This window comes from Meles meles, chromosome 12 (genome assembly GCF_922984935.1).
Source record: "Meles meles chromosome 12, mMelMel3.1 paternal haplotype, whole genome shotgun sequence".
Taxonomy (NCBI): domain Eukaryota; kingdom Metazoa; phylum Chordata; class Mammalia; order Carnivora; family Mustelidae; genus Meles; species Meles meles.
Window position 1 is genome coordinate 31,713,968 of NC_060077.1, and position 17,104 is coordinate 31,731,071.

Here is a 17,104-nt window from a genome sequence, read left to right on the forward strand (position 1 = left end):
CATTTCTTGGATTACAAGTAGGTGGAACATTTTCCCATGTTTGTTTACTGTTCAGGGGATGTTTGGAGATGTGAGAATGTCGGTGGTCATCACTAGTCTGCAAGTTAACTCCTTCCACATTTTATCTGCACTTCCCCCTGGAGTTGGGTGTCGTGAGGGAGTTAGCTGGGGTCTGTGCCCTTGGTCAATTTCAGTGTCGTGGAGGGGAGAGAACCCCAGACCTTAGAGAAGAACACCGTGCCCCTGGGGAGGTGTGGCACATCTGGGGCTGCCGGCTGGCTGAGGGCCCTGGAGGCAGGACAGAGGTCACCCTGGCCCAGAGACAAGACATTTTGATGTTGGCCCCAGACTTTTCCTCCAAAGGAGCTGGTTCTGCACACAGCCTGGCTGTGTCCCTTAGCCTTGGTCTGAATCCAGGGCCTGGCCGAGAGTGCTGCCCTGCCTGGCTGGTCCAGGGCGGCCTGGCAGCCCCGTCCCAGCAGGTGCCCCGCTTTACTCTGACCTTGGCTCTGCAGGTGGCCTGCTACAGCTGCACATCTGGGCAGTGGTCATCTGTCTGCCCGCTCCCAGCTGGGCATGGCGAGCCTGGCATTGCTGTGCTGGACACCAGGATCTATGTGCTGGGTGGCCGCTCGCACAACCGGGGCAGCCGCATGGGCTACGTGCACATCTACGACGTGGAGAAGGACTGCTGGGAGGAGGGGCCGCAGCTCGACAACTCCATCTCAGGCCTGGCAGCCTGCGTACTCACCCTGCCTCGCTCCCTGCTCCTCGAGCCGCCTCGTGGGACCCCCGACCGCAGCCAGGCTGACCCGGACTTTGCCTCCGAGGTGATGAGCGTGTCTGACTGGGAGGAGTTTGACAACTCGAGTGAGGACTAGGGCTCCCACACCTGGTGTCTGAGGGGAAGGTGGCAGGAGCTCTGAGAGCAGCAGGGCACCCCCAGCGGCCCCTCCTGCTGGCTCCGCGTGCTTGCTGGCTCCTGCCACCCATCCTTCCCGCCAGTCTACAGCGGTTATTTGCGAGCTCTGCAGATCCGTGGCTGTGATCGCCCTACCGTGGGAATGCTTGTGGAAGGGTCTGGTTCTCTGGAGAGTTTACCGGGCCCGCTCCTCCTCAGCTTGGACGGGGCATGGCGTCACCAGCTGTCTTGGACTCCCCAATGCCTGGTTCTACTCCCTGCTGGGCTGAGAGGGCACCCTTCTCCAAAGGGACCTGGGGACTGGCCCTGTGGGTGAGGCGGCCGAGGCACACCGTACCCCCTTCCATGGGTAGGGAGGGGGTGGAGTGAGCCCTTCACCTGCCTAGCATTCAGAGGCGTGAGCTACTGTAAGCTCCCAAGGCCTGGAAAGGGAACGGAGATACATAGAGTTGCCCAAGACTGGTTCTAGTAATAAAAAGATCTCCTACAGCTGGGCGTTTCTGACCCCATGTTGTTGATAAATGAAATAAATCATCTTACAAAAGGTGTGAATTGTGTTCCTGTGGCCTTAGCCTCACCATCCGTTCATAGCGGTTGCAAGGCTGTCGTCTGCTGGTGCCTGTGGCCTTCCGGGCCCAGAGCTGCTGAGTGGCAGTGGCAGGACAGGAGCCCCCATCTGAGGGAAAAGCACAGTACACCCCCCCCCCCACCCCCCAGCTAGCCAGGCTGTTTCTGGGAAACCTGGAAACCCGCCCTGGTCTGCTGAGACGCCGTCATCCGGCCTGCTGGAACACAGCCTCTGGTGAGGTGCTCTTCTCTGAACCTCAGTCCAGCTCGGTGAGCAATCCTGTGGCCCTGAGTAAAGCCCAGCCCCAAGCCTGGGGAGGGAGGCCCGCTCACCAAAGGCTCTTCCCTGCTTGCTGCGTCTGAGTGTGGCAGGGATGGGAAGGGGAGCTGCCTTTCCTGTAGGTTCGCTAACTGAGTTCTTAGCACGTGGTCTCAAGGGTCGTGGCACAGCAGATGGCAACCGTTGGGCCACCCGGGATTGGGCTGGGCCTCCAGCACCTCCCTTGCTTCTGCACAGCTGACCTTCCACCTGAAGCCCCACCCCTCCTCTTGCCACAGCCTCTGCTCTTGCGAACTCCCAACGGCAGGGGGCAACCTGCAGAGGAACCGCCACACCCCAGCCTCCTGGGCAGAGCGCAAGGACACTGGTATCTTCTTTCTTGCCCCAGAGCCTGTGGGAGCTGGCACTCTGTCGTGGATGGAGGAGAGCAGAGGGACAGTGTGTGCTGCTTGATGGGAGGAAGAGGTAGGGCCCAGATGTCTTAAAGACAGCGGGAGTTGCTGCCTGCCCTTCAGGGCCATGCGTATGATCTTCCTGTCTCTTGGGGATCGGGTACCCCTCAAGAATAGGCGCCCACTCGGGCGGCTGGGTGGCTCAGTGGGTTAAAGCCTCTGCCTTCAGCCCAGGTCATGATCTCGGGGTCCTGGGATCGAGTCCCGCATCGGGCTCTCTGCTCAGTGGGGAGCCTGCTTTCCCCTCTCTCTGCTGGAGCTTGCTTCCCCCTCTCTCTTCCTGCCTCTCTGCCTATTTGTGATCTCTCTCCCTCTCTGTCAAATAAATAAATAAAATCTTAAAAAAAAAAAAAAGAATAGGCGCCCACTCCCTAACCCCTATGTGACATCGTGCATTTCTAGCTTGGGTGGCTATCCCAGTGCTGACCCTCGTGGGTCACTTCCAACAGGACAGGGTAGCCACATTCTTCAGTGTCCTCTCACCTGCTCGGGGCCTCACAGTACCTTGAGGCCAGGGCAGCAGTTCTTGCAGACCCCAGAGTCCCTTGGAAGGAGAAGCACCAGAGATGCCCCCCCACACACACACAGTGTGTCCCAGGCTTGCTGGTGTCATCCCCTCCACCCGCAGCCTTCAGGGTGCAGCCACAGCTCTGTAAGAGTTCTGCTCTGCAAGATGGGGAAGGAGGGTCTGTGAGGTCCTGTGGAGCATGGGGTGGGCTAGACACGAGCCCTGAAAGGAGTCCCGTCACTGTCCAGCCAGCCTGGAGGCCTTCATGACTTCCCCTCCCAACACCTGTCTGGGACCTGGGCAACCCAGGCTCTCCAGCCTGCAGGCTCTCAGAGAGGCCCCGCCTCATGCCTTCGCTCAGCTGGGCGCTCCTTTTCTGCCTGCGAATCCTCACCCTCCCAAGGCCCCCCGGGGAAGCCAGTCGGCCCAGGCTCCAGACCCCCATGGGGCGTATGTGTGGTTGTTAGTGATCTGTGGGTGCCCGTGAACCCACAGCTTCCTCATCATGGTATTCACCTGGCACCTGGCCAGCCGCCTGAGTGGTCGGTCATTCAACCGCACTTCTCAGTCTCCTGATTGGGGTGTGACAGTGGCTGGGACCGACATGGGCCCTGCATTCACCCCTGAACTTCCCATCACCTGGGGGGTGACACAGGTGGAGGACCTGTGTGGGGACACAGGTGGAGGACCACTGAGGTTCTTTAGTGAGAGGAGGCTGGGGACAGGCCTGCGAGCCGTTGGGGGCAGCCAGATGTGATTAGAAGAGCTGCTCTGGGTGATACGCCAATGGGGTAGGTAGAGATTTGAGACACTTGTGAGGTCCTGGTGTTAGCATGGAGTGGGGGGCATCATCCAGCTGGTGCCCTTCACAGTGGAGGCAATTTGGGGTGGCAAGCCGTTCCGAAGGAAGGGAAAGAAGGTGAGTTTGAGGTGCCTGTCCATGAACTCAGTCCAGCTGGGGTGAGTGCCCAAAGCCCTGGGGGGTGTGATTCTAAAGCCAGGAGCTGGGCAGCCACATGGACCTCTTTTGGCCCCTCTTGGTGGCAGTCTAAGGGGGGCCTCTTGAAAGGGGCCCCCCAGGCTGAGAGAGCATGGGCCATGTCAGGGCCGTGCCCAGGCGGAGCTGCCCACAAGTGGCTAGCCTGTTTACTTGTCCCCAAGAAGTGTTTGCATTTGTGATCTCAGGGGTTCAACTTCCCCTTCCGAGTCGAAGGCAGAGGCTTTAACCCACTGAGCCACCCAGGCGCCCCATCAGCTTCCCCTTCCAGTCCACCCAGCTGTTGCCTGCTGCTAACCTCCCTCCTGCACCAGCATGGCTGACAGAGGGGCCCTAACCTCTTAAGTTCCCTGTTCTCCTTTCCTCCACCAGCCTACTTTGGACTGGCTTCTGGCCCAACCAGCCTGGTGATGTCCACAGCCTTGGGCTTTTCAGTGGCCGTTATTCCAAGTCCCTCCTTCAGCCCTCCTTCCACTCTGACCACCTCCACTGGACTGAGGAAGGACACCACCTCTCCCTCCTCTCAGGAGCCTGTATGCAGCCTGTTCTCCAAGAGAGCGCAGGTGCCCTCTCCCTGCACAGGTCTTCCCATCAACTCCCAAGTCTGCAAAAGACAAGCTCATCTTTGCTGGGGTCTGGATGCTGCCCTTTTTGTTCCATACCCCAGCCTGCCCACCTTTTCCCACTCCATGGTCTCTGGGATTGGGTCTGTGTCCCAGACCACTGCCAACTCCTCGGCTCCCCAGGCCCAGAGTTCTTCCTCCCTGTCCCCTTTCGCCCTGTTCCTCTCCACATTGCTCCCCTCCCCCCACTGCCCCTGCGCTGCGCTATGCTGTCACCCCACTCTTCCTGATGCAGGATCCCCCAAGCCTCCACCTTCTGGACTTTTACCTCTGGAGATCCAACAGCCTTCTCAAGTAGAATGTCTCTCCCAAACTCCCCTTTCACCACTGGAGGAGGACTGCAGGGTCTCTCAGTCCTGGAGTACTCCGCCTCCTCTGTCTTTGCCCCCATCTGCATTTCCCTCTGCGTTCTCGCAGAGCCCACTGCTGGGCCATTCTACCTTCCACGGAGACAGCCTTTGCCGAGGTCTCAGGTGCAGACGGAGGCGACCCATAGGCCTCAAGCGAATATTCTGTTCGGGTGTCTTCTGCAGGATTTGACTGCACCCAAGTGAGCCTGAGGAGCCAACACCACAGCCCAGCTCTACAAGGGCGAGGGCTTCGCGGGGGGCAGCGGAGGCCGGTTTGCGGCCTTGATCCGGGGCGTCTTCGGACCGCTCTTCCCCGGCCGGTCCCGGTCCCGAGGCACAGCGGGCTGGGGGAGCTTTGGGGGCGTCGCGTTCTCGTCCCCAACCCTCTTTCCCGCCCCGAGCCTGGCCGCACATTGAGCGCGCAGGGGTGCCTTCTCTGGTGGGTGTCTGCAAAGGGAGGGGAAAAGCCGGGGGGCAGGGGATTCCTTGGGCGGGGCCGCCGCGGCCCCTCCCTCTCGCCCCGGCCCCTCCCTTTCCCAAAGCTCCGCGGGCCTCCTGCAAGTTCGCCCCCAAGTTTGCGAACGGCCGCGTGGGGGCGGGGGCCGCGCGGAGGGGCGGCGGCGGGGCCGGAGGGTGGGGTCTGGCGCGCGGGGCGGGCGCTGCCGCCTGGCCGGCCGCGGCTGGCCCGGGATCAGGGAGCCGATGTGGAATTTCCTGCCCGGCCCGGCGCCCCTCCTGCCGCCCCCCGCCCGGCCGCGCACTCCGCTTCCGGCCGCTCTCGCTGCGGCCGCACCCGCGCCCGCGCCCGCCCCGCGCCTGCCCCGCGCCTCATGGAGGGCGCAGGGCCCTGGGGGGCCGGGCCGGCGCGGCGCCGGGATGCCGGGAGGCTGCCATCGCCGCTGCTGCCGCCGCTCCTCCTGCTGTTGCTCTGGCTGCTGCCCGGCTCCGCGGCACCCCAGGAGCTGAACCCTCGCGGCCGCAACGTGTGCCGCGCGCCCGGGTAGGAGCCCGGCCTGGCTGGGAGAAGGGGCCGAGGGGGACGTTAGGGGCCGAGGGAAAGGGGCGTCCGGGACTTTCCTAAGCTAAAAGCTCTAGTCCTTTCCGCCGTCCTCGCCGATTCGTCTCCAGGCCGAGCCTGGGCGCCGGGCCACGACGGTGCATCCGAGGATACCCCAGACGCGAAGTCAGCCGAGGAGAGAACGGAGTGCAATGGGCACCCCGAGGTGACATACCGTGTTTGAGATTTCAGACCTAGAAAAAGGAACGCTTGGGCTGGGCTGCGAAGGCGTACGGAGAAGTCGGGGAAGGGCATTCCAAGCTGATGGAAGGGTATTTGCAAAGGCCCCGGGCAAGAGTGTGGTTCCAGCCGGGAGGGAGGGTGAAGGTCGAGTGGAGATGGAATAGCGCTCCTGAGAGGTGGGAGCCGGCAAATCTTGAGGCTGGCGCGACTCGGAAGGACGAATTTGTGTCTTAGAGATAGGCGCGGGTGGGAAGAGGGTGGTGATGGAGGTGGGCACTGAGGAGCCTGCGCTCAGAGTGGACCAGAAGCAGGATTCGAGACGACAATGACGTGCACCGGGGTCCGACAGATATGGACCTCCCGAGTGGGGATACTGGGTGCTCGGAGAGGCCGCGCAGACGTGGGACTCCACGAGGTGCCGGCTGGGGAAGCCAGCGTGGGACAGGCAGTGGGCAGGCTGGGTCGGAGAGCGGCGGGCCGAAGACCTTGCGCGGAGGGAAAAGAGCGGAAGACAGGACGCTAGGAGTGGGCGCAGGGGTCCGAGGACTTGGTCGGCCGATCAGAGGCCACAGCGAGGTCAAGGGCGTCTTCACCCGGGGCCAAGGAGCCGGCGTGTGGGAATGCCTAGGCGCAAGCCCGGGCGGTGGGGGCAGGAGGGGCGCCGGGCCGGCGGGAAGCTGGAGAGGCGGCCACAGGGCCCCAGGCTGCGTCCCTTCGGTGCGTCCTGAACTGCAGGGCCCTGGGAGGCCGCGTCCGGGGGCTTGGCGGTCGCCGCAGACAAGGGGCTGCGAGGGGCCGCGCGGGGTTTCCGAGCTCGGATCCGGAGGCGCGCAGACCCCTCCCCACTGCGAGCCCCGCCTCCGGGGCGGGGGCCGGCCTGGCCCGCCATCTGCTTCACATCGACGCCGGGGCCGCCTCCCGGGCCTCCCGGGCCCCAGGAATGCAGTGGCAGTGGCGGGCGGGGCCGTGCCTGGAGAGGGGGAGGGCGCGATCGCTGCGGGCCCTGTCTCTCCGCCTCGGCCCTCCTTCCCCGATGGGGCTCCGTGCTGGGGGATCCGGTGGCAACAGGCTCGAGCTGTCGGGAGCCTGAACCCTTCGCTCCCGCGTCCCGTTGCTCGGGCACCTCCCCACGAGGAGGCCCGTTTCAGCAACCCAGACACCGCCTTTGGGGTTCCGATCCTGGTGTTATTTCTCCCCACGCGTGCAGACCAGGACAAATCGCTTAACCTCTCTGGGCCTGTCTCTGTCTCTGTCTCAGTCAAATGGGGTTGTTGCTGTGGCACCCCACTCATGGAGTGGAGAGCCGGTTTATGGGAAGGGCAGCCACCTCTGGCCACCGCCCACCCAGGGTCCAGGCCATCTCCAGGGGTTCCTTCCCCCAATGGCAGGGGAACCGAAAAGGGGAACATACACTTAGCCAGTGAAATCTCATGCACCTACTATTGTGTGCCAGGCCTGTGGTTGGTGCAGCGATAACAGCAGCTGAGACAAATACTGCTGTCCCCACAGTGGAAGAGACTTACAGCAAGTCATCTGACATTCCCTGAATGCTGCGGAGGAGGGGTTCAGTTGGGGAATGCTGTATCCTTCAGAGGGATCTGGGGAGACCCACTGAGGGGTGGTGAGTGGGCAGAGATCTGAAGGAGGGAAGGTGGAGCCTTTTGGTGTCTGGGGGCAAGACTCTAAGTGCCAAGGGCTTCTGGACAGAGCCTGGGAGGGGGATGGTGGAGGAGAGGCGAAAGAATGAGGGTGGGCCTGCTCACTGCTCTGAGGGCCATGGGAACCCATGCACAGAAGAGGGGTGGGATCTGACCAGGCTTGGCTGCCAGGTGGCAGATGAACTTGGCTCAGGAAGGTAAAAGGAGGAACCAGGTAGGAAGTAAGTCAGGAGAAAACCAGGCAGAATGAGGGTGACTCTCACAAGGCTGGGGCAGAGTAGTCCGAGAAGATCCATCCTAGATCCAGTTTGGAAGATAGGGTGCGTGTTTCTCCATGAATCAGGTGTGTGCTGTCTCAGTCACGGCAGAGTTGAGGCCTCTGGGGCTTCAGGCTCCCAGCCTGGAAGGATGGCATTCCCTGAGATGTGGAAGGCTGCAGGTGGGGGAGGGTAGGCATTCAGGCTGAGGAGGTGGGCCCCACTGGGGGCTCTGAGCATTTTCAGCACCTCATTTAGATGGGCTCTGGGGAGCTTCCTAGTGGAGTGGCAAGAGGAGAGGAGACGACAGAGCCAAGGAGGGGGACAGAAGCCAGAGGAGGGGTGTCCAGGGGCAGGGGTGAAGGAGGAGAACAGGGAAGTATGGGATCCCAAGTGGTATGGTAGGCCGAGGAGCCTCTGGGCTCAGTTGGAGAGAGAATGGGGACTTTGGCACAGTGAACAGTTCTCCCAGGCTGCTTTGCTGCATTGGCATGGGCAGGTTCAAGGTCACGCAGTTTGAATCAGGGCAGTTGTGTTCACAATGACAATGATCTTTAGAGGGGACAGCCCGAAGCAAGGCGTGCTTGCTGAGGGACCTGGCCCAGCCTGTGGTTTGGCTCCCCTGGGTCTTGCTAACTTAGAGCTAACTTAGAGCTCAAGTGTGGGAACTGTCCCCTGGGCCAGGCCATTTTTCTCCTCATCTACTTCTGTAAGTTCTTAAGAGGGTGGGCTTGCCACCCCAGCCTGGCCCCCTCTGCCAGCCCTCCCAGAAGGAAAGGCAGCCGTCCCACAGTCTCATCCTCGTGTTTTTGCTGAACCCACATGCGCTCCGTCCTGCCCAGGGTAGAGGGTGTTTGCTGTGCTGGGTGGGGCCTAGGTGCCAGCTGTGCTGGCAGGGAGGTGGGACCAGGGAACCTGCACAGCGTGGGCTGGAGAGCAGGGTACCGCCTTGGGCTGAGCTCTTAGTTCGTGCCAACACTTGACATCTTGGCTTTCTTAATTCTCCCTCCAAACCCATGGACCCCATTCTACAAATAAGGAGTCTGAAAGTCAGAGAGGTTAAGTTCTGGGCGCAAAGTCACACAGGAATCAAACCTAACTTTGTGTGGCCCTAAAAGCAGATGCCCAACCACAGAGCCATGTGGCCAGGGCAGAAAGTGGTCAGTGCTTCTAGGACCATCTCAGCTGGCCATCTGGCAAGACTGCCTACAGGAGGGACAGCAGCAGAGGCTCTCCACCCAGAAACCTGGGTTCAAAACAGGCAGAAAGGGCAGGAGGGTGATAGGCTGGCAGATCTGGCTCTACCCACAGATGGGCACCCACGGGTCCAGTGGCTGGAATCAGTGGTGGGGGCCAAGCCTGCTTTGTGTTCTCCCGCCTGGTTTCCTGTTTGATTTGTAGAAAAGAAGATGGGTCCACCCCCTTGCAGTTGGGGATTTCATGGGTCCTGTTCCCAAGGTTCCTCATCTTGGGCCTGAAGGAGAATCAAACTGTTTGGGTGGGGCCTATCCAGGGTGTGGTGATGCTCTCTGCTGGGGGACGGTGGGGGGGGCGGCATTTTGAGGGGCATGATATGGGCACCTGCAGTCTTTCCCTTCCCAGTCAGTTCCACCCACCAGGGTCTCAGGCCTCTTTCCAACATCCTTCCAACACCACATTCAGGTGTTTAGATCAGACCCTTCTGAAGGAACACATTCCTTTTTCTCTGAACTATGAATGGCTGCTATGTGCCTTTAGCATCTGGGCGAAGTTCTAGGTCTGATGAGACCCATGAATCTGCAGCCGGAGTGTCTGTCTCCTCCTTCTCAAATCTGGGCACACTCCATCTCAAACCACCCTCCCCCCCGGGCCTCGCATACACTCTCCAGTGGTAGGTGTCACTCTGGCAGGGCCTACAGACTCTTGTGCCCAGAATCTGGGCACAAATACTCCGCTGAAATGCAACAGTCATAAGTTATTTACCTCCTGCAGCGGTAACACCACGTACCTTGTAAAACCAAATAAAATTAAAACAAGATTTTTCAAACATATAAGTAGGTGTTCTAATCTCCTCCCTCCATCCCGAATCTTGCCCTGGTGCGCTGGACCCCTCACATTTTGCTTTCCTTGCTGTTTCCTCCTGTTGTCCCAGGAGGACTCCCTGGGTGTGCCCTGCCCCTCCACCGAGTGGACACCTCTATCAGAGGTGGCCCATCGTGCCAGCTGTGTACCCAGATGTGCCCTCTGGCTCTATCTGTCTCTGCTGTCCAGGTCATGTCACATCTAGATCCTGACACCCACCTGGCGGGGGCCCCCACCACCACAGATGCCACCTTTAAGCAGCTCCTGGAGATTCAAGGATCTCTCACCAGTCCCTTCTAGGACACCTGGGCTCTTTCCTCGGGCCTGGTTGGGAAGGAATGGGGAGGGGAGGGAAGATCCCTCCTAGAGGGGACTGAGAAGTTCTTGGAGGTTAGATCCCTCAGTGGTCTGCCCTCTGCTGCCTCCCAGTGTCTGCTCCGCAGGGCTGGAGTCTGTCTTGCTGGGAGTCTCTAAACTTCCATCAGGGCCTGGTGCGGCAGGGCCTTCATAACCACCTCCTGTTGGGGGTGAGGGGGAAGGTTGCCGGGGAGTCCTAGCTGGGACAGGGGCTTGGGGCTAAGGCTCAGGAGTCCTTTCTCTGCCTGCAGCTCCCAGGAGCCTGCGTGCTGCGCTGGCTGGAGGCAGCAGGGCGACGAGTGTGGGGTCGGTGAGTGGGGCACCCGGGGGACCAGGGCAGCGGGCTGGGACACAGAGAGGAGGGAACAGTGTGGGGGCAGGGCACGCGGCAGCTCAGGCCCCTCTTGCCCGCAGCGGTGTGCGAGGGCAACTCCACGTGCTCGGAGAACGAAGTGTGCGTGCGCCCGGGCGAGTGCCGCTGCCGCCATGGCTACTTTGGTGCCAACTGCGACACGAGTGAGCAGAGGACCCGGGTGGGGGCAGGGCAGTGGGGCGGGGCCTTTGAATGGGGAGGGATCTGATCCGGAGACGGGATCCAGCATGGGGGAGGGGCCCCAAAAGGCGGAGAGCAGGACTGGGGAAAGGTTCTGACGGGATCCCTGCTCCCTCTCCAGCACCCTGGCCTGACACCCCTCTCTGCCCCCCCTGCAGAGTGCCCGCGCCAGTTCTGGGGCCCCGACTGCAAAGAGCTGTGTATCTGCCACCCGCATGGGCAGTGCGAGGACGTGACAGGCCAGTGTACGTGTCACGCGCGGCGCTGGGGCGCACGCTGCGAGCATGCGTGCCAGTGCCAGCATGGCGTGTGCCACCCGCGGAGCGGCGCGTGTCGCTGTGAGCCTGGCTGGTGGGGCGCGCAGTGCGCCAGCGCGTGCTACTGCAGCGCCACGTCGCGCTGTGACCCACAGACGGGCGCGTGCCTGTGCCACGCAGGCTGGTGGGGCCGCAGCTGCAACAATCAGTGCGCCTGCAACACGTCGCCGTGCGAGCAACAGAGCGGTCGCTGCCAGTGCCGCGAGCGCACGTTTGGCGCGCGCTGCGAGCGCTACTGCCAGTGCTTTCGCGGCCGCTGCCACCCTGTGGACGGCACGTGCGCCTGCGAGCCGGGCTACCGGGGCAAGTACTGCCGGGAGCCGTGCCCAGCCGGCTTCTACGGCCTGGGCTGCCGCCGCCGGTAAGCGCGGGCCCCCGACCTGGGAAGACCGGAGAGGGGGGGCCGGCGCCGAAGGGGAGGCGGGGCGGGTGAGGCGGCTCTGGGGCCCGCCTAGCCTTCCGCCCCTTCCCCAGATGCGGCCAGTGCAAAGGCCAGCAGCCTTGCACGGTGGCGGAAGGCCGCTGCCTGACTTGTGAGCCCGGCTGGAACGGCACCAAGTGCGACCAGCCGTGCGCTACCGGCTTCTATGGCGAGGGCTGCAGCCACCGCTGCCCGCCCTGCCGCGATGGGCATGCCTGCAACCACGTCACTGGCAAATGCACGCGCTGCAACGCGGGCTGGATCGGCGACCGGTGAGCAAGCCGCCTGAATGTGTCCCAGGCATGCAGCCCCCCTCCCCCGAACTCCCCGCAAATCCCCGAATGCTCTCCGCGGAGGGCACTACGGGCTTTGGGTTCGGTTGCCCCCATTTCCGCTGATTCCCCCTCCTCCGCGTTTCCGAGGTGCGAGACCAAGTGCAGCAATGGCACTTACGGCGAGGACTGTGCATTTGTGTGCGCCGACTGCGGCAGTGGCCACTGCGACTTCCAGTCGGGGCGTTGCCTGTGCAGCCCCGGCGTCCACGGGCCCCAGTGAGTGCCGGAGACCCCTTTGGGGGTTAGGAGTTAGTACACATCTCAGGGATCCAGCCAGACCGCCAGGTGCTGGTAATGGTGGCCGACTGGTTGAGACCCAGGCTTGCCCTTCAGTCCAGGTCATCTTACCGCAGCTAGGGAGAGCCGTCAGACTCTCTGGGGGCAGTTTCCTGCCGTGGGGAGGAGCCGGCTCGCATGGCGGGATCTGGCAACCAGTTCAGCCTATGGTCAGTGGGCTTCGGAGGACCGCAGGGTTGAGGTGACCCCGAGCTAGTGCAGAAAGAGCAGAGACCTCCACTTACAGCCACGAGTGGTCTGGCAACCCCTCTTCTCACCCACCCAAGAGTAAGCCCCAGAAATGGACGCTGAGGCCGAGTGACCCCAGGCCCTGTCCCCCAGATCCCATCCTGCTGGTTGTGCTGTTGCACATTCATTTCCAAAACACTGATCATCCAGTGTATGCCCCGCGGTGGTGGTGGGCATCAAACCCTAGAGAACCCTAGAGAATAGAGATGGAGAGCTCGGCTCTGGGACCGGACCTGGCTGACGGCAGGGGCGAGGGCGAGGGCGAGGGGCATCACAGAGGGCTGCTGTGGCCCTCCCTGACCCCGTGCCCCCATAGCTGTAACCTGACATGCCCGCCTGGGCTTCACGGCGTGGATTGCGCCCAGGCCTGCAGTTGCCACGAGGACTCGTGCGACCCGGTCACTGGTGCCTGCCGCTTGGGTGAGTCGTGGGGGGCATCCCGTTGAGGGGGATGCCAGGGGTGCCAGCAACCGCGCTAACCCCGGTGCCTTCCCACAGAGACCAACCAGCGCAAGGGCGTGATGGGAGCGGGTGCGTTGCTTGCTCTGCTCCTCGGCCTGCTGCTCTCGCTGCTCGGCTGTTGCTGCGCCTGCCGCGGCAAGGACCCCGCGCGCCGGTGAGGCCAGAAGCGGTCCTGCTCTCCTGAGTTAGGGCTGCGCCCTGTTGGTGGCGCGGCGCGGCCTATTCCAGGACCCCGCCCCACCCCGCCCCTGAGTGTGGCACTGTCTAACTTTAGCCCAGGCCCCGCCCTTCCTGAGTCAGGGCTCCGGCGGAGGTCCCACAGTCCCATCCAGGCCCCGCCCCCTTACTCAGGCCCCGCCCCCGCAGGGAGCTCACTCTAGGGAGGAAGAAGGCGCCGCAGCGACTGTGCGGTCGCTTCAGCCGCATCAGCATGAAGCTGCCACGGATCCCGCTCCGGAGGCAGAAGCTGCCCAAGGTCGTAGGTAAGGATATCGGCACGGGGTCTCTGGGGGAGCACCTCCCGATGCAGGACATACGGGGCCTTGGGTGCTGATGTGGGTGGGCTGGGGAGGGACGCAAAGAGGGGCTTCGGATGACGGCGAGCCGGGGGAGGAAGGCGGGAGCCCTAGGTGTAGAGGCAGGTGTGGGGAGAAGGTTTGGGCCCTGTTTCCGTGAGTGAGAGTGATTGCATCCGGAGTGTGTAGACATCCTGGTGGGCAAAGCCCCTTCGATCTGTAGGAGTGCACTGTAAATCCTGGTGGGTAGCTGCAGGTGAACGCGGGCTGGGGGTGGTGGGCGGCGGCGGTGGCGGTGGTAGGTGGGACCTGTGCATGGAAGCCCTGCTACTAGGAGCAACCCCCCCACCCCCGCCTGGATCCCCTGCAGTGCTTTCTGGGTGGTGGGCAGGCTCGTTCCTTGGCTCCCCCACCGTGGTCAGGACTCCAGATGGGAGGGAGGTGCTTCTCTCCCTCTTTCTGCTCTGATCCACACCAGGAGGGGACTCTCCCTCTTCATCTTGTTTCCGAAGATGAAGGGGAGGGGGAGACTCATCTCCTGGGAGGTAAAGACGGAACCAGCTGGGGAGCCTGGGTGGCTCAGTTAAGCGTCTACTTTCTGCTCAGGTCATGTTCCTGGGGTTCTGGGATCATTCGCTTTCTGCTCAACAAGGAGCCTGCTTCTCCCTCTCCCTCTCCCTCTGCCTGCTGCTTTCCCTGCTTGTGCTCTCTCTCTCTCTGTTGGGGGGGCGGGGGGAAGATGGAGACAGCTGAGAAAACTCCTTGGCCCACTCAGCAGAGTGGGATCTATGGACAAAAGTGTGGGGGCTGGACCCCACATCCCAACCATAAAAGGGGACAGGCCAGCCAGCCTCTGAGATTCCTCCATTGTGGGGGTCTGTGTTCATGGAGGCTAGGCCTGAGGGTTCAGCCTGCTGAGATGGGCTGAGCCAAAGGGGGGCCTTGCCACTGCACATTTGGGTTGAAAAAGTGCTTTGAGGTTCCTTGGGTCCTACAGGGCAGGGTCTGAACATGGCTCAGAGGCCCTGATGGTCTGTCCCAGCCAGGGGTTCTCTCTGGCCCTCTATTTCCAACACTTCAGCCCATCCTTGTTCAGTTGCCTATCTGCACACACTAGCCTAGCACCATTGACTACGTTGTTCCCCCTTCTCTCTTTTTACCAGCCCACCTCTACCCATTCTCCCATCCTGGTCTAGTGTCCCTCTGCCTGTTGTATTGCCTGTTCCACCCCCAGTCTTAGGGTAGGGCTGGTCTTGGTTATTCCAGCATTTGTTGCAGGGCTAGTGAGGGTGCAGGCTGGGGCAGGGTGGGGACCCCTGGCAGCTATGCCTCCCTCCTTTCCCAGTGGCCCATCACGACCTGGATAATACACTCAACTGTAGCTTCCTGGAGCCACCGTCAGGGCTGGAGCAGCCCTCGCCATCATGGTCCTCCCGGGCCTCCTTCTCCTCCTTTGACACCACTGATGAGGGCCCGGTGTACTGCGTACCCCATGAGGGTGAGTACTGCTCTCCTTGGGCCTCCCTCCAGGCAAGTGAAATGTTCCAGCTGAAAAGATCTCTGTGCTCTGAGGGACAGGCAGCATGGGTAGGAAGGATGTGGCGATGCTCATAACTGGGGGTTGGACACAGAGCTGAGACTACTGAGTGGGGTTCTGTGCTGCTCAGAGCTGGACTGGGGTAGGGTCTGGGGAGGTGGGTGGGCTCTTCTGTCTCTAGCCACACTCTAGAGTCACTTCTTGGGGAGGCCATCCCTAGAGGAGTTTCTGGGCCTGGGTAGGAGATGGCAAAGGTGATAGGAGCTGATGGCCTATAGGATATGGGGCACACTTTTGCCTGAAGTTTTGGCCCACAGTCATCTGCAAGGAGCCTGACTGGCTGGTTTTCTGGGGGTGGCTTCTCTTCTCCCCTGGCTATCCCCCTGGGTGACCTTGGACAGGTGACTAAACTCTCTGAGCCTTAAAAGCCCTTATCTCTTAATGAAGAATAATGAATCCCATTGGAGGTGTTCCAGGGTCATATTTGATGATGCGGCTCCCAGGTTAGGGACGGGTGGAGGAGGGGTATGAGGCCAGGCCAAGGTTGCCGCTTCAGCCTCAGGAATGTTCCCCCTTACCCCCCAGCACCCAGCAGCACACCCTGGGGGCTCAGAACTAAGTTTGTGGTTGGTATGATTTCTGAAAGCGTGTATAGATGCTAGGGCGACCCAGCATCAACTGGGGTGGGAAGAGGAGGAGGAAGGTGACGGTTTTGCCTGAAGGTTGGACTTTGAGCTCCCTGTGGAGGCCGTGACCGCCAGCTCTTCTTCCTTTGTCAGAGACGGCAACCGAAAGCCGGGACGCGGAGGCCCCCACGGGCCCTACCGAGGCGCTGGCGTCATCCCCCGCGCCGGTGACTACACCGATGTCCGCAGAGGAAACGGCTCCCCTCCCCGCGTCCTCTGACAGCGAGCGGTCAGCGTCAAGCGTGGAAGGGCCTGGCGGGGCGCTGTATGCGCGGGTGGCTCGGCGCGAGGCCCGGCCGGCCCGGGCCCGGGGCGAGGCCGGGGGCCTGTCGCTTTCGCCATCTCCCGAGCGCAGGAAGCCGCCTCCACCTGACCCTGCCACCAAGCCCAAGGTGTCCTGGATCCACGGCAAGCACGGCGCCGCTGCCGCTGCCCGTGCGCCCTCACCGCCACTCTCGGGACCCGAGGCCGCGCCCAGCCCCAGCAAGAGGAAACGGACGCCCAGCGACACGTCGGCGCGGCGGGAGGAGCCCGGCAGCCCCAGGGCCCGCGACCCGACGCCACGGCCCCCAGGGCTGGCGGAGGAGGGGCCAGCCTTTGCCTCCCCCTCGCCGCCTAGGGCTCGGGCGCGGGGTCGCGGCCCTGGCCTCTCGGAGCCCACGGACGCTGGCGGTCCCCCGCGCAGCGCTCCCGAGGCCGCCTCCATGCTCGCCGCGGAGCTGCGCGACAAGACTCGCAGCCTGGGCCGCGCGGAAGGGGCTCCCGGCGCGCAGGGCCCGCGAGAGAAGCCGGCGCCGCCACAGAAAGCCAAGCGCTCGGTGCTGCCCGCCTCGCCGACCCGCGCGTCCCCTGCGTCCGAGGTCGCGGGGCCCGAGAAGGTGGCGGCCAGCGCGCCTGCGCCCGACACCCCCCGGAAAAAGACCCCCATCCAGAAGCCGCCGCGTAAGAAGAGCCGGGAAGCGGCGGGCGAGCTGGGCAGGGCGGGCGCGCCCACCCTGTAGCAGGCGGTGGCTCTGGCCGCGCCCGCAGGTCCCCCAGGCTTAGCAGCGCTGCTTGCCACCCCGCGTTCCGCGCCCGCCAGACGTGCCCCGCGGCGACCCGGCCACGGCTGCCTCCCGGGACCTCGCCCGGAGCAGCCTGGCGGGAGGCTGCGTCTCATTGGCTCAGGCTCCAGCGGCGGCCCCTCAATTGGCGGGAAGACCCCATTCCATTCGTCGAGGCCTGACAGGCGCTTAGCAGGCGACTCCCTTCCCATTGGCTGAGAGCTCCGACTACCCAGGGTCTCGAAGGCCGAGAGACCAGTAAGAACTGGCCCATGGTGCACTTGGGTGCTGGGGTACCTCCTCATTGGTTGAGGCCAGAAGCACTTCTGCCTCGGCTGCCTCTCATTGGCCAGGGCCTGGCGCCTCTGGCTAGAGGCCTCTTTCCTTGACGGTAGCCGAAGGCTACTTGCACTGGCCAGGCCCCAGGGCATCTGGTTG

At 62.8% G+C, this 17,104-nt stretch overlaps 2 protein-coding genes across 4 annotated transcripts in view; both read left to right on the forward strand.

The window, feature by feature from the left end:
* The window catches only part of KLHL22 (kelch like family member 22), a 35,326-nt gene extending 33,915 nt beyond the window's left edge, over nt 1-1,411 (forward strand). For both annotated transcript variants that reach the window (XM_046025408.1, XM_046025407.1), the window contains exon 7: nt 516-1,411. In XM_046025408.1, the coding sequence (XP_045881364.1) occupies nt 516-881 (366 nt within the window). In that variant the 3' untranslated portion in view covers nt 882-1,411. The remainder of the gene's footprint in view (nt 1-515) is intronic.
* A 4,015-nt stretch (nt 1,412-5,426) lies between these two features.
* SCARF2 (scavenger receptor class F member 2) lies at nt 5,427-16,771 on the forward strand. Of its 2 annotated transcripts, XM_046026027.1 has the most exons (11): nt 5,429-5,699; nt 10,524-10,582; nt 10,687-10,788; nt 10,984-11,503; nt 11,617-11,835; nt 11,986-12,114; nt 12,740-12,843; nt 12,922-13,039; nt 13,252-13,367; nt 14,746-14,898; nt 15,717-16,771. In XM_046026027.1, the coding sequence occupies exons 1-11, from the start codon at nt 5,530-5,532 to the stop codon at nt 16,622-16,624; spliced, it is 2,598 nt and encodes an 865-aa protein (XP_045881983.1). In that variant the 5' UTR covers nt 5,429-5,529; the 3' UTR covers nt 16,625-16,771. The 2 variants fall into 2 exon arrangements, with proteins under 2 accessions (XP_045881984.1, XP_045881983.1); XM_046026028.1 differs by lacking the exon at nt 11,986-12,114 and having other exon boundaries at nt 5,427-5,699.
* The last annotated feature ends 333 nt before the right edge of the window (nt 16,772-17,104 follow it).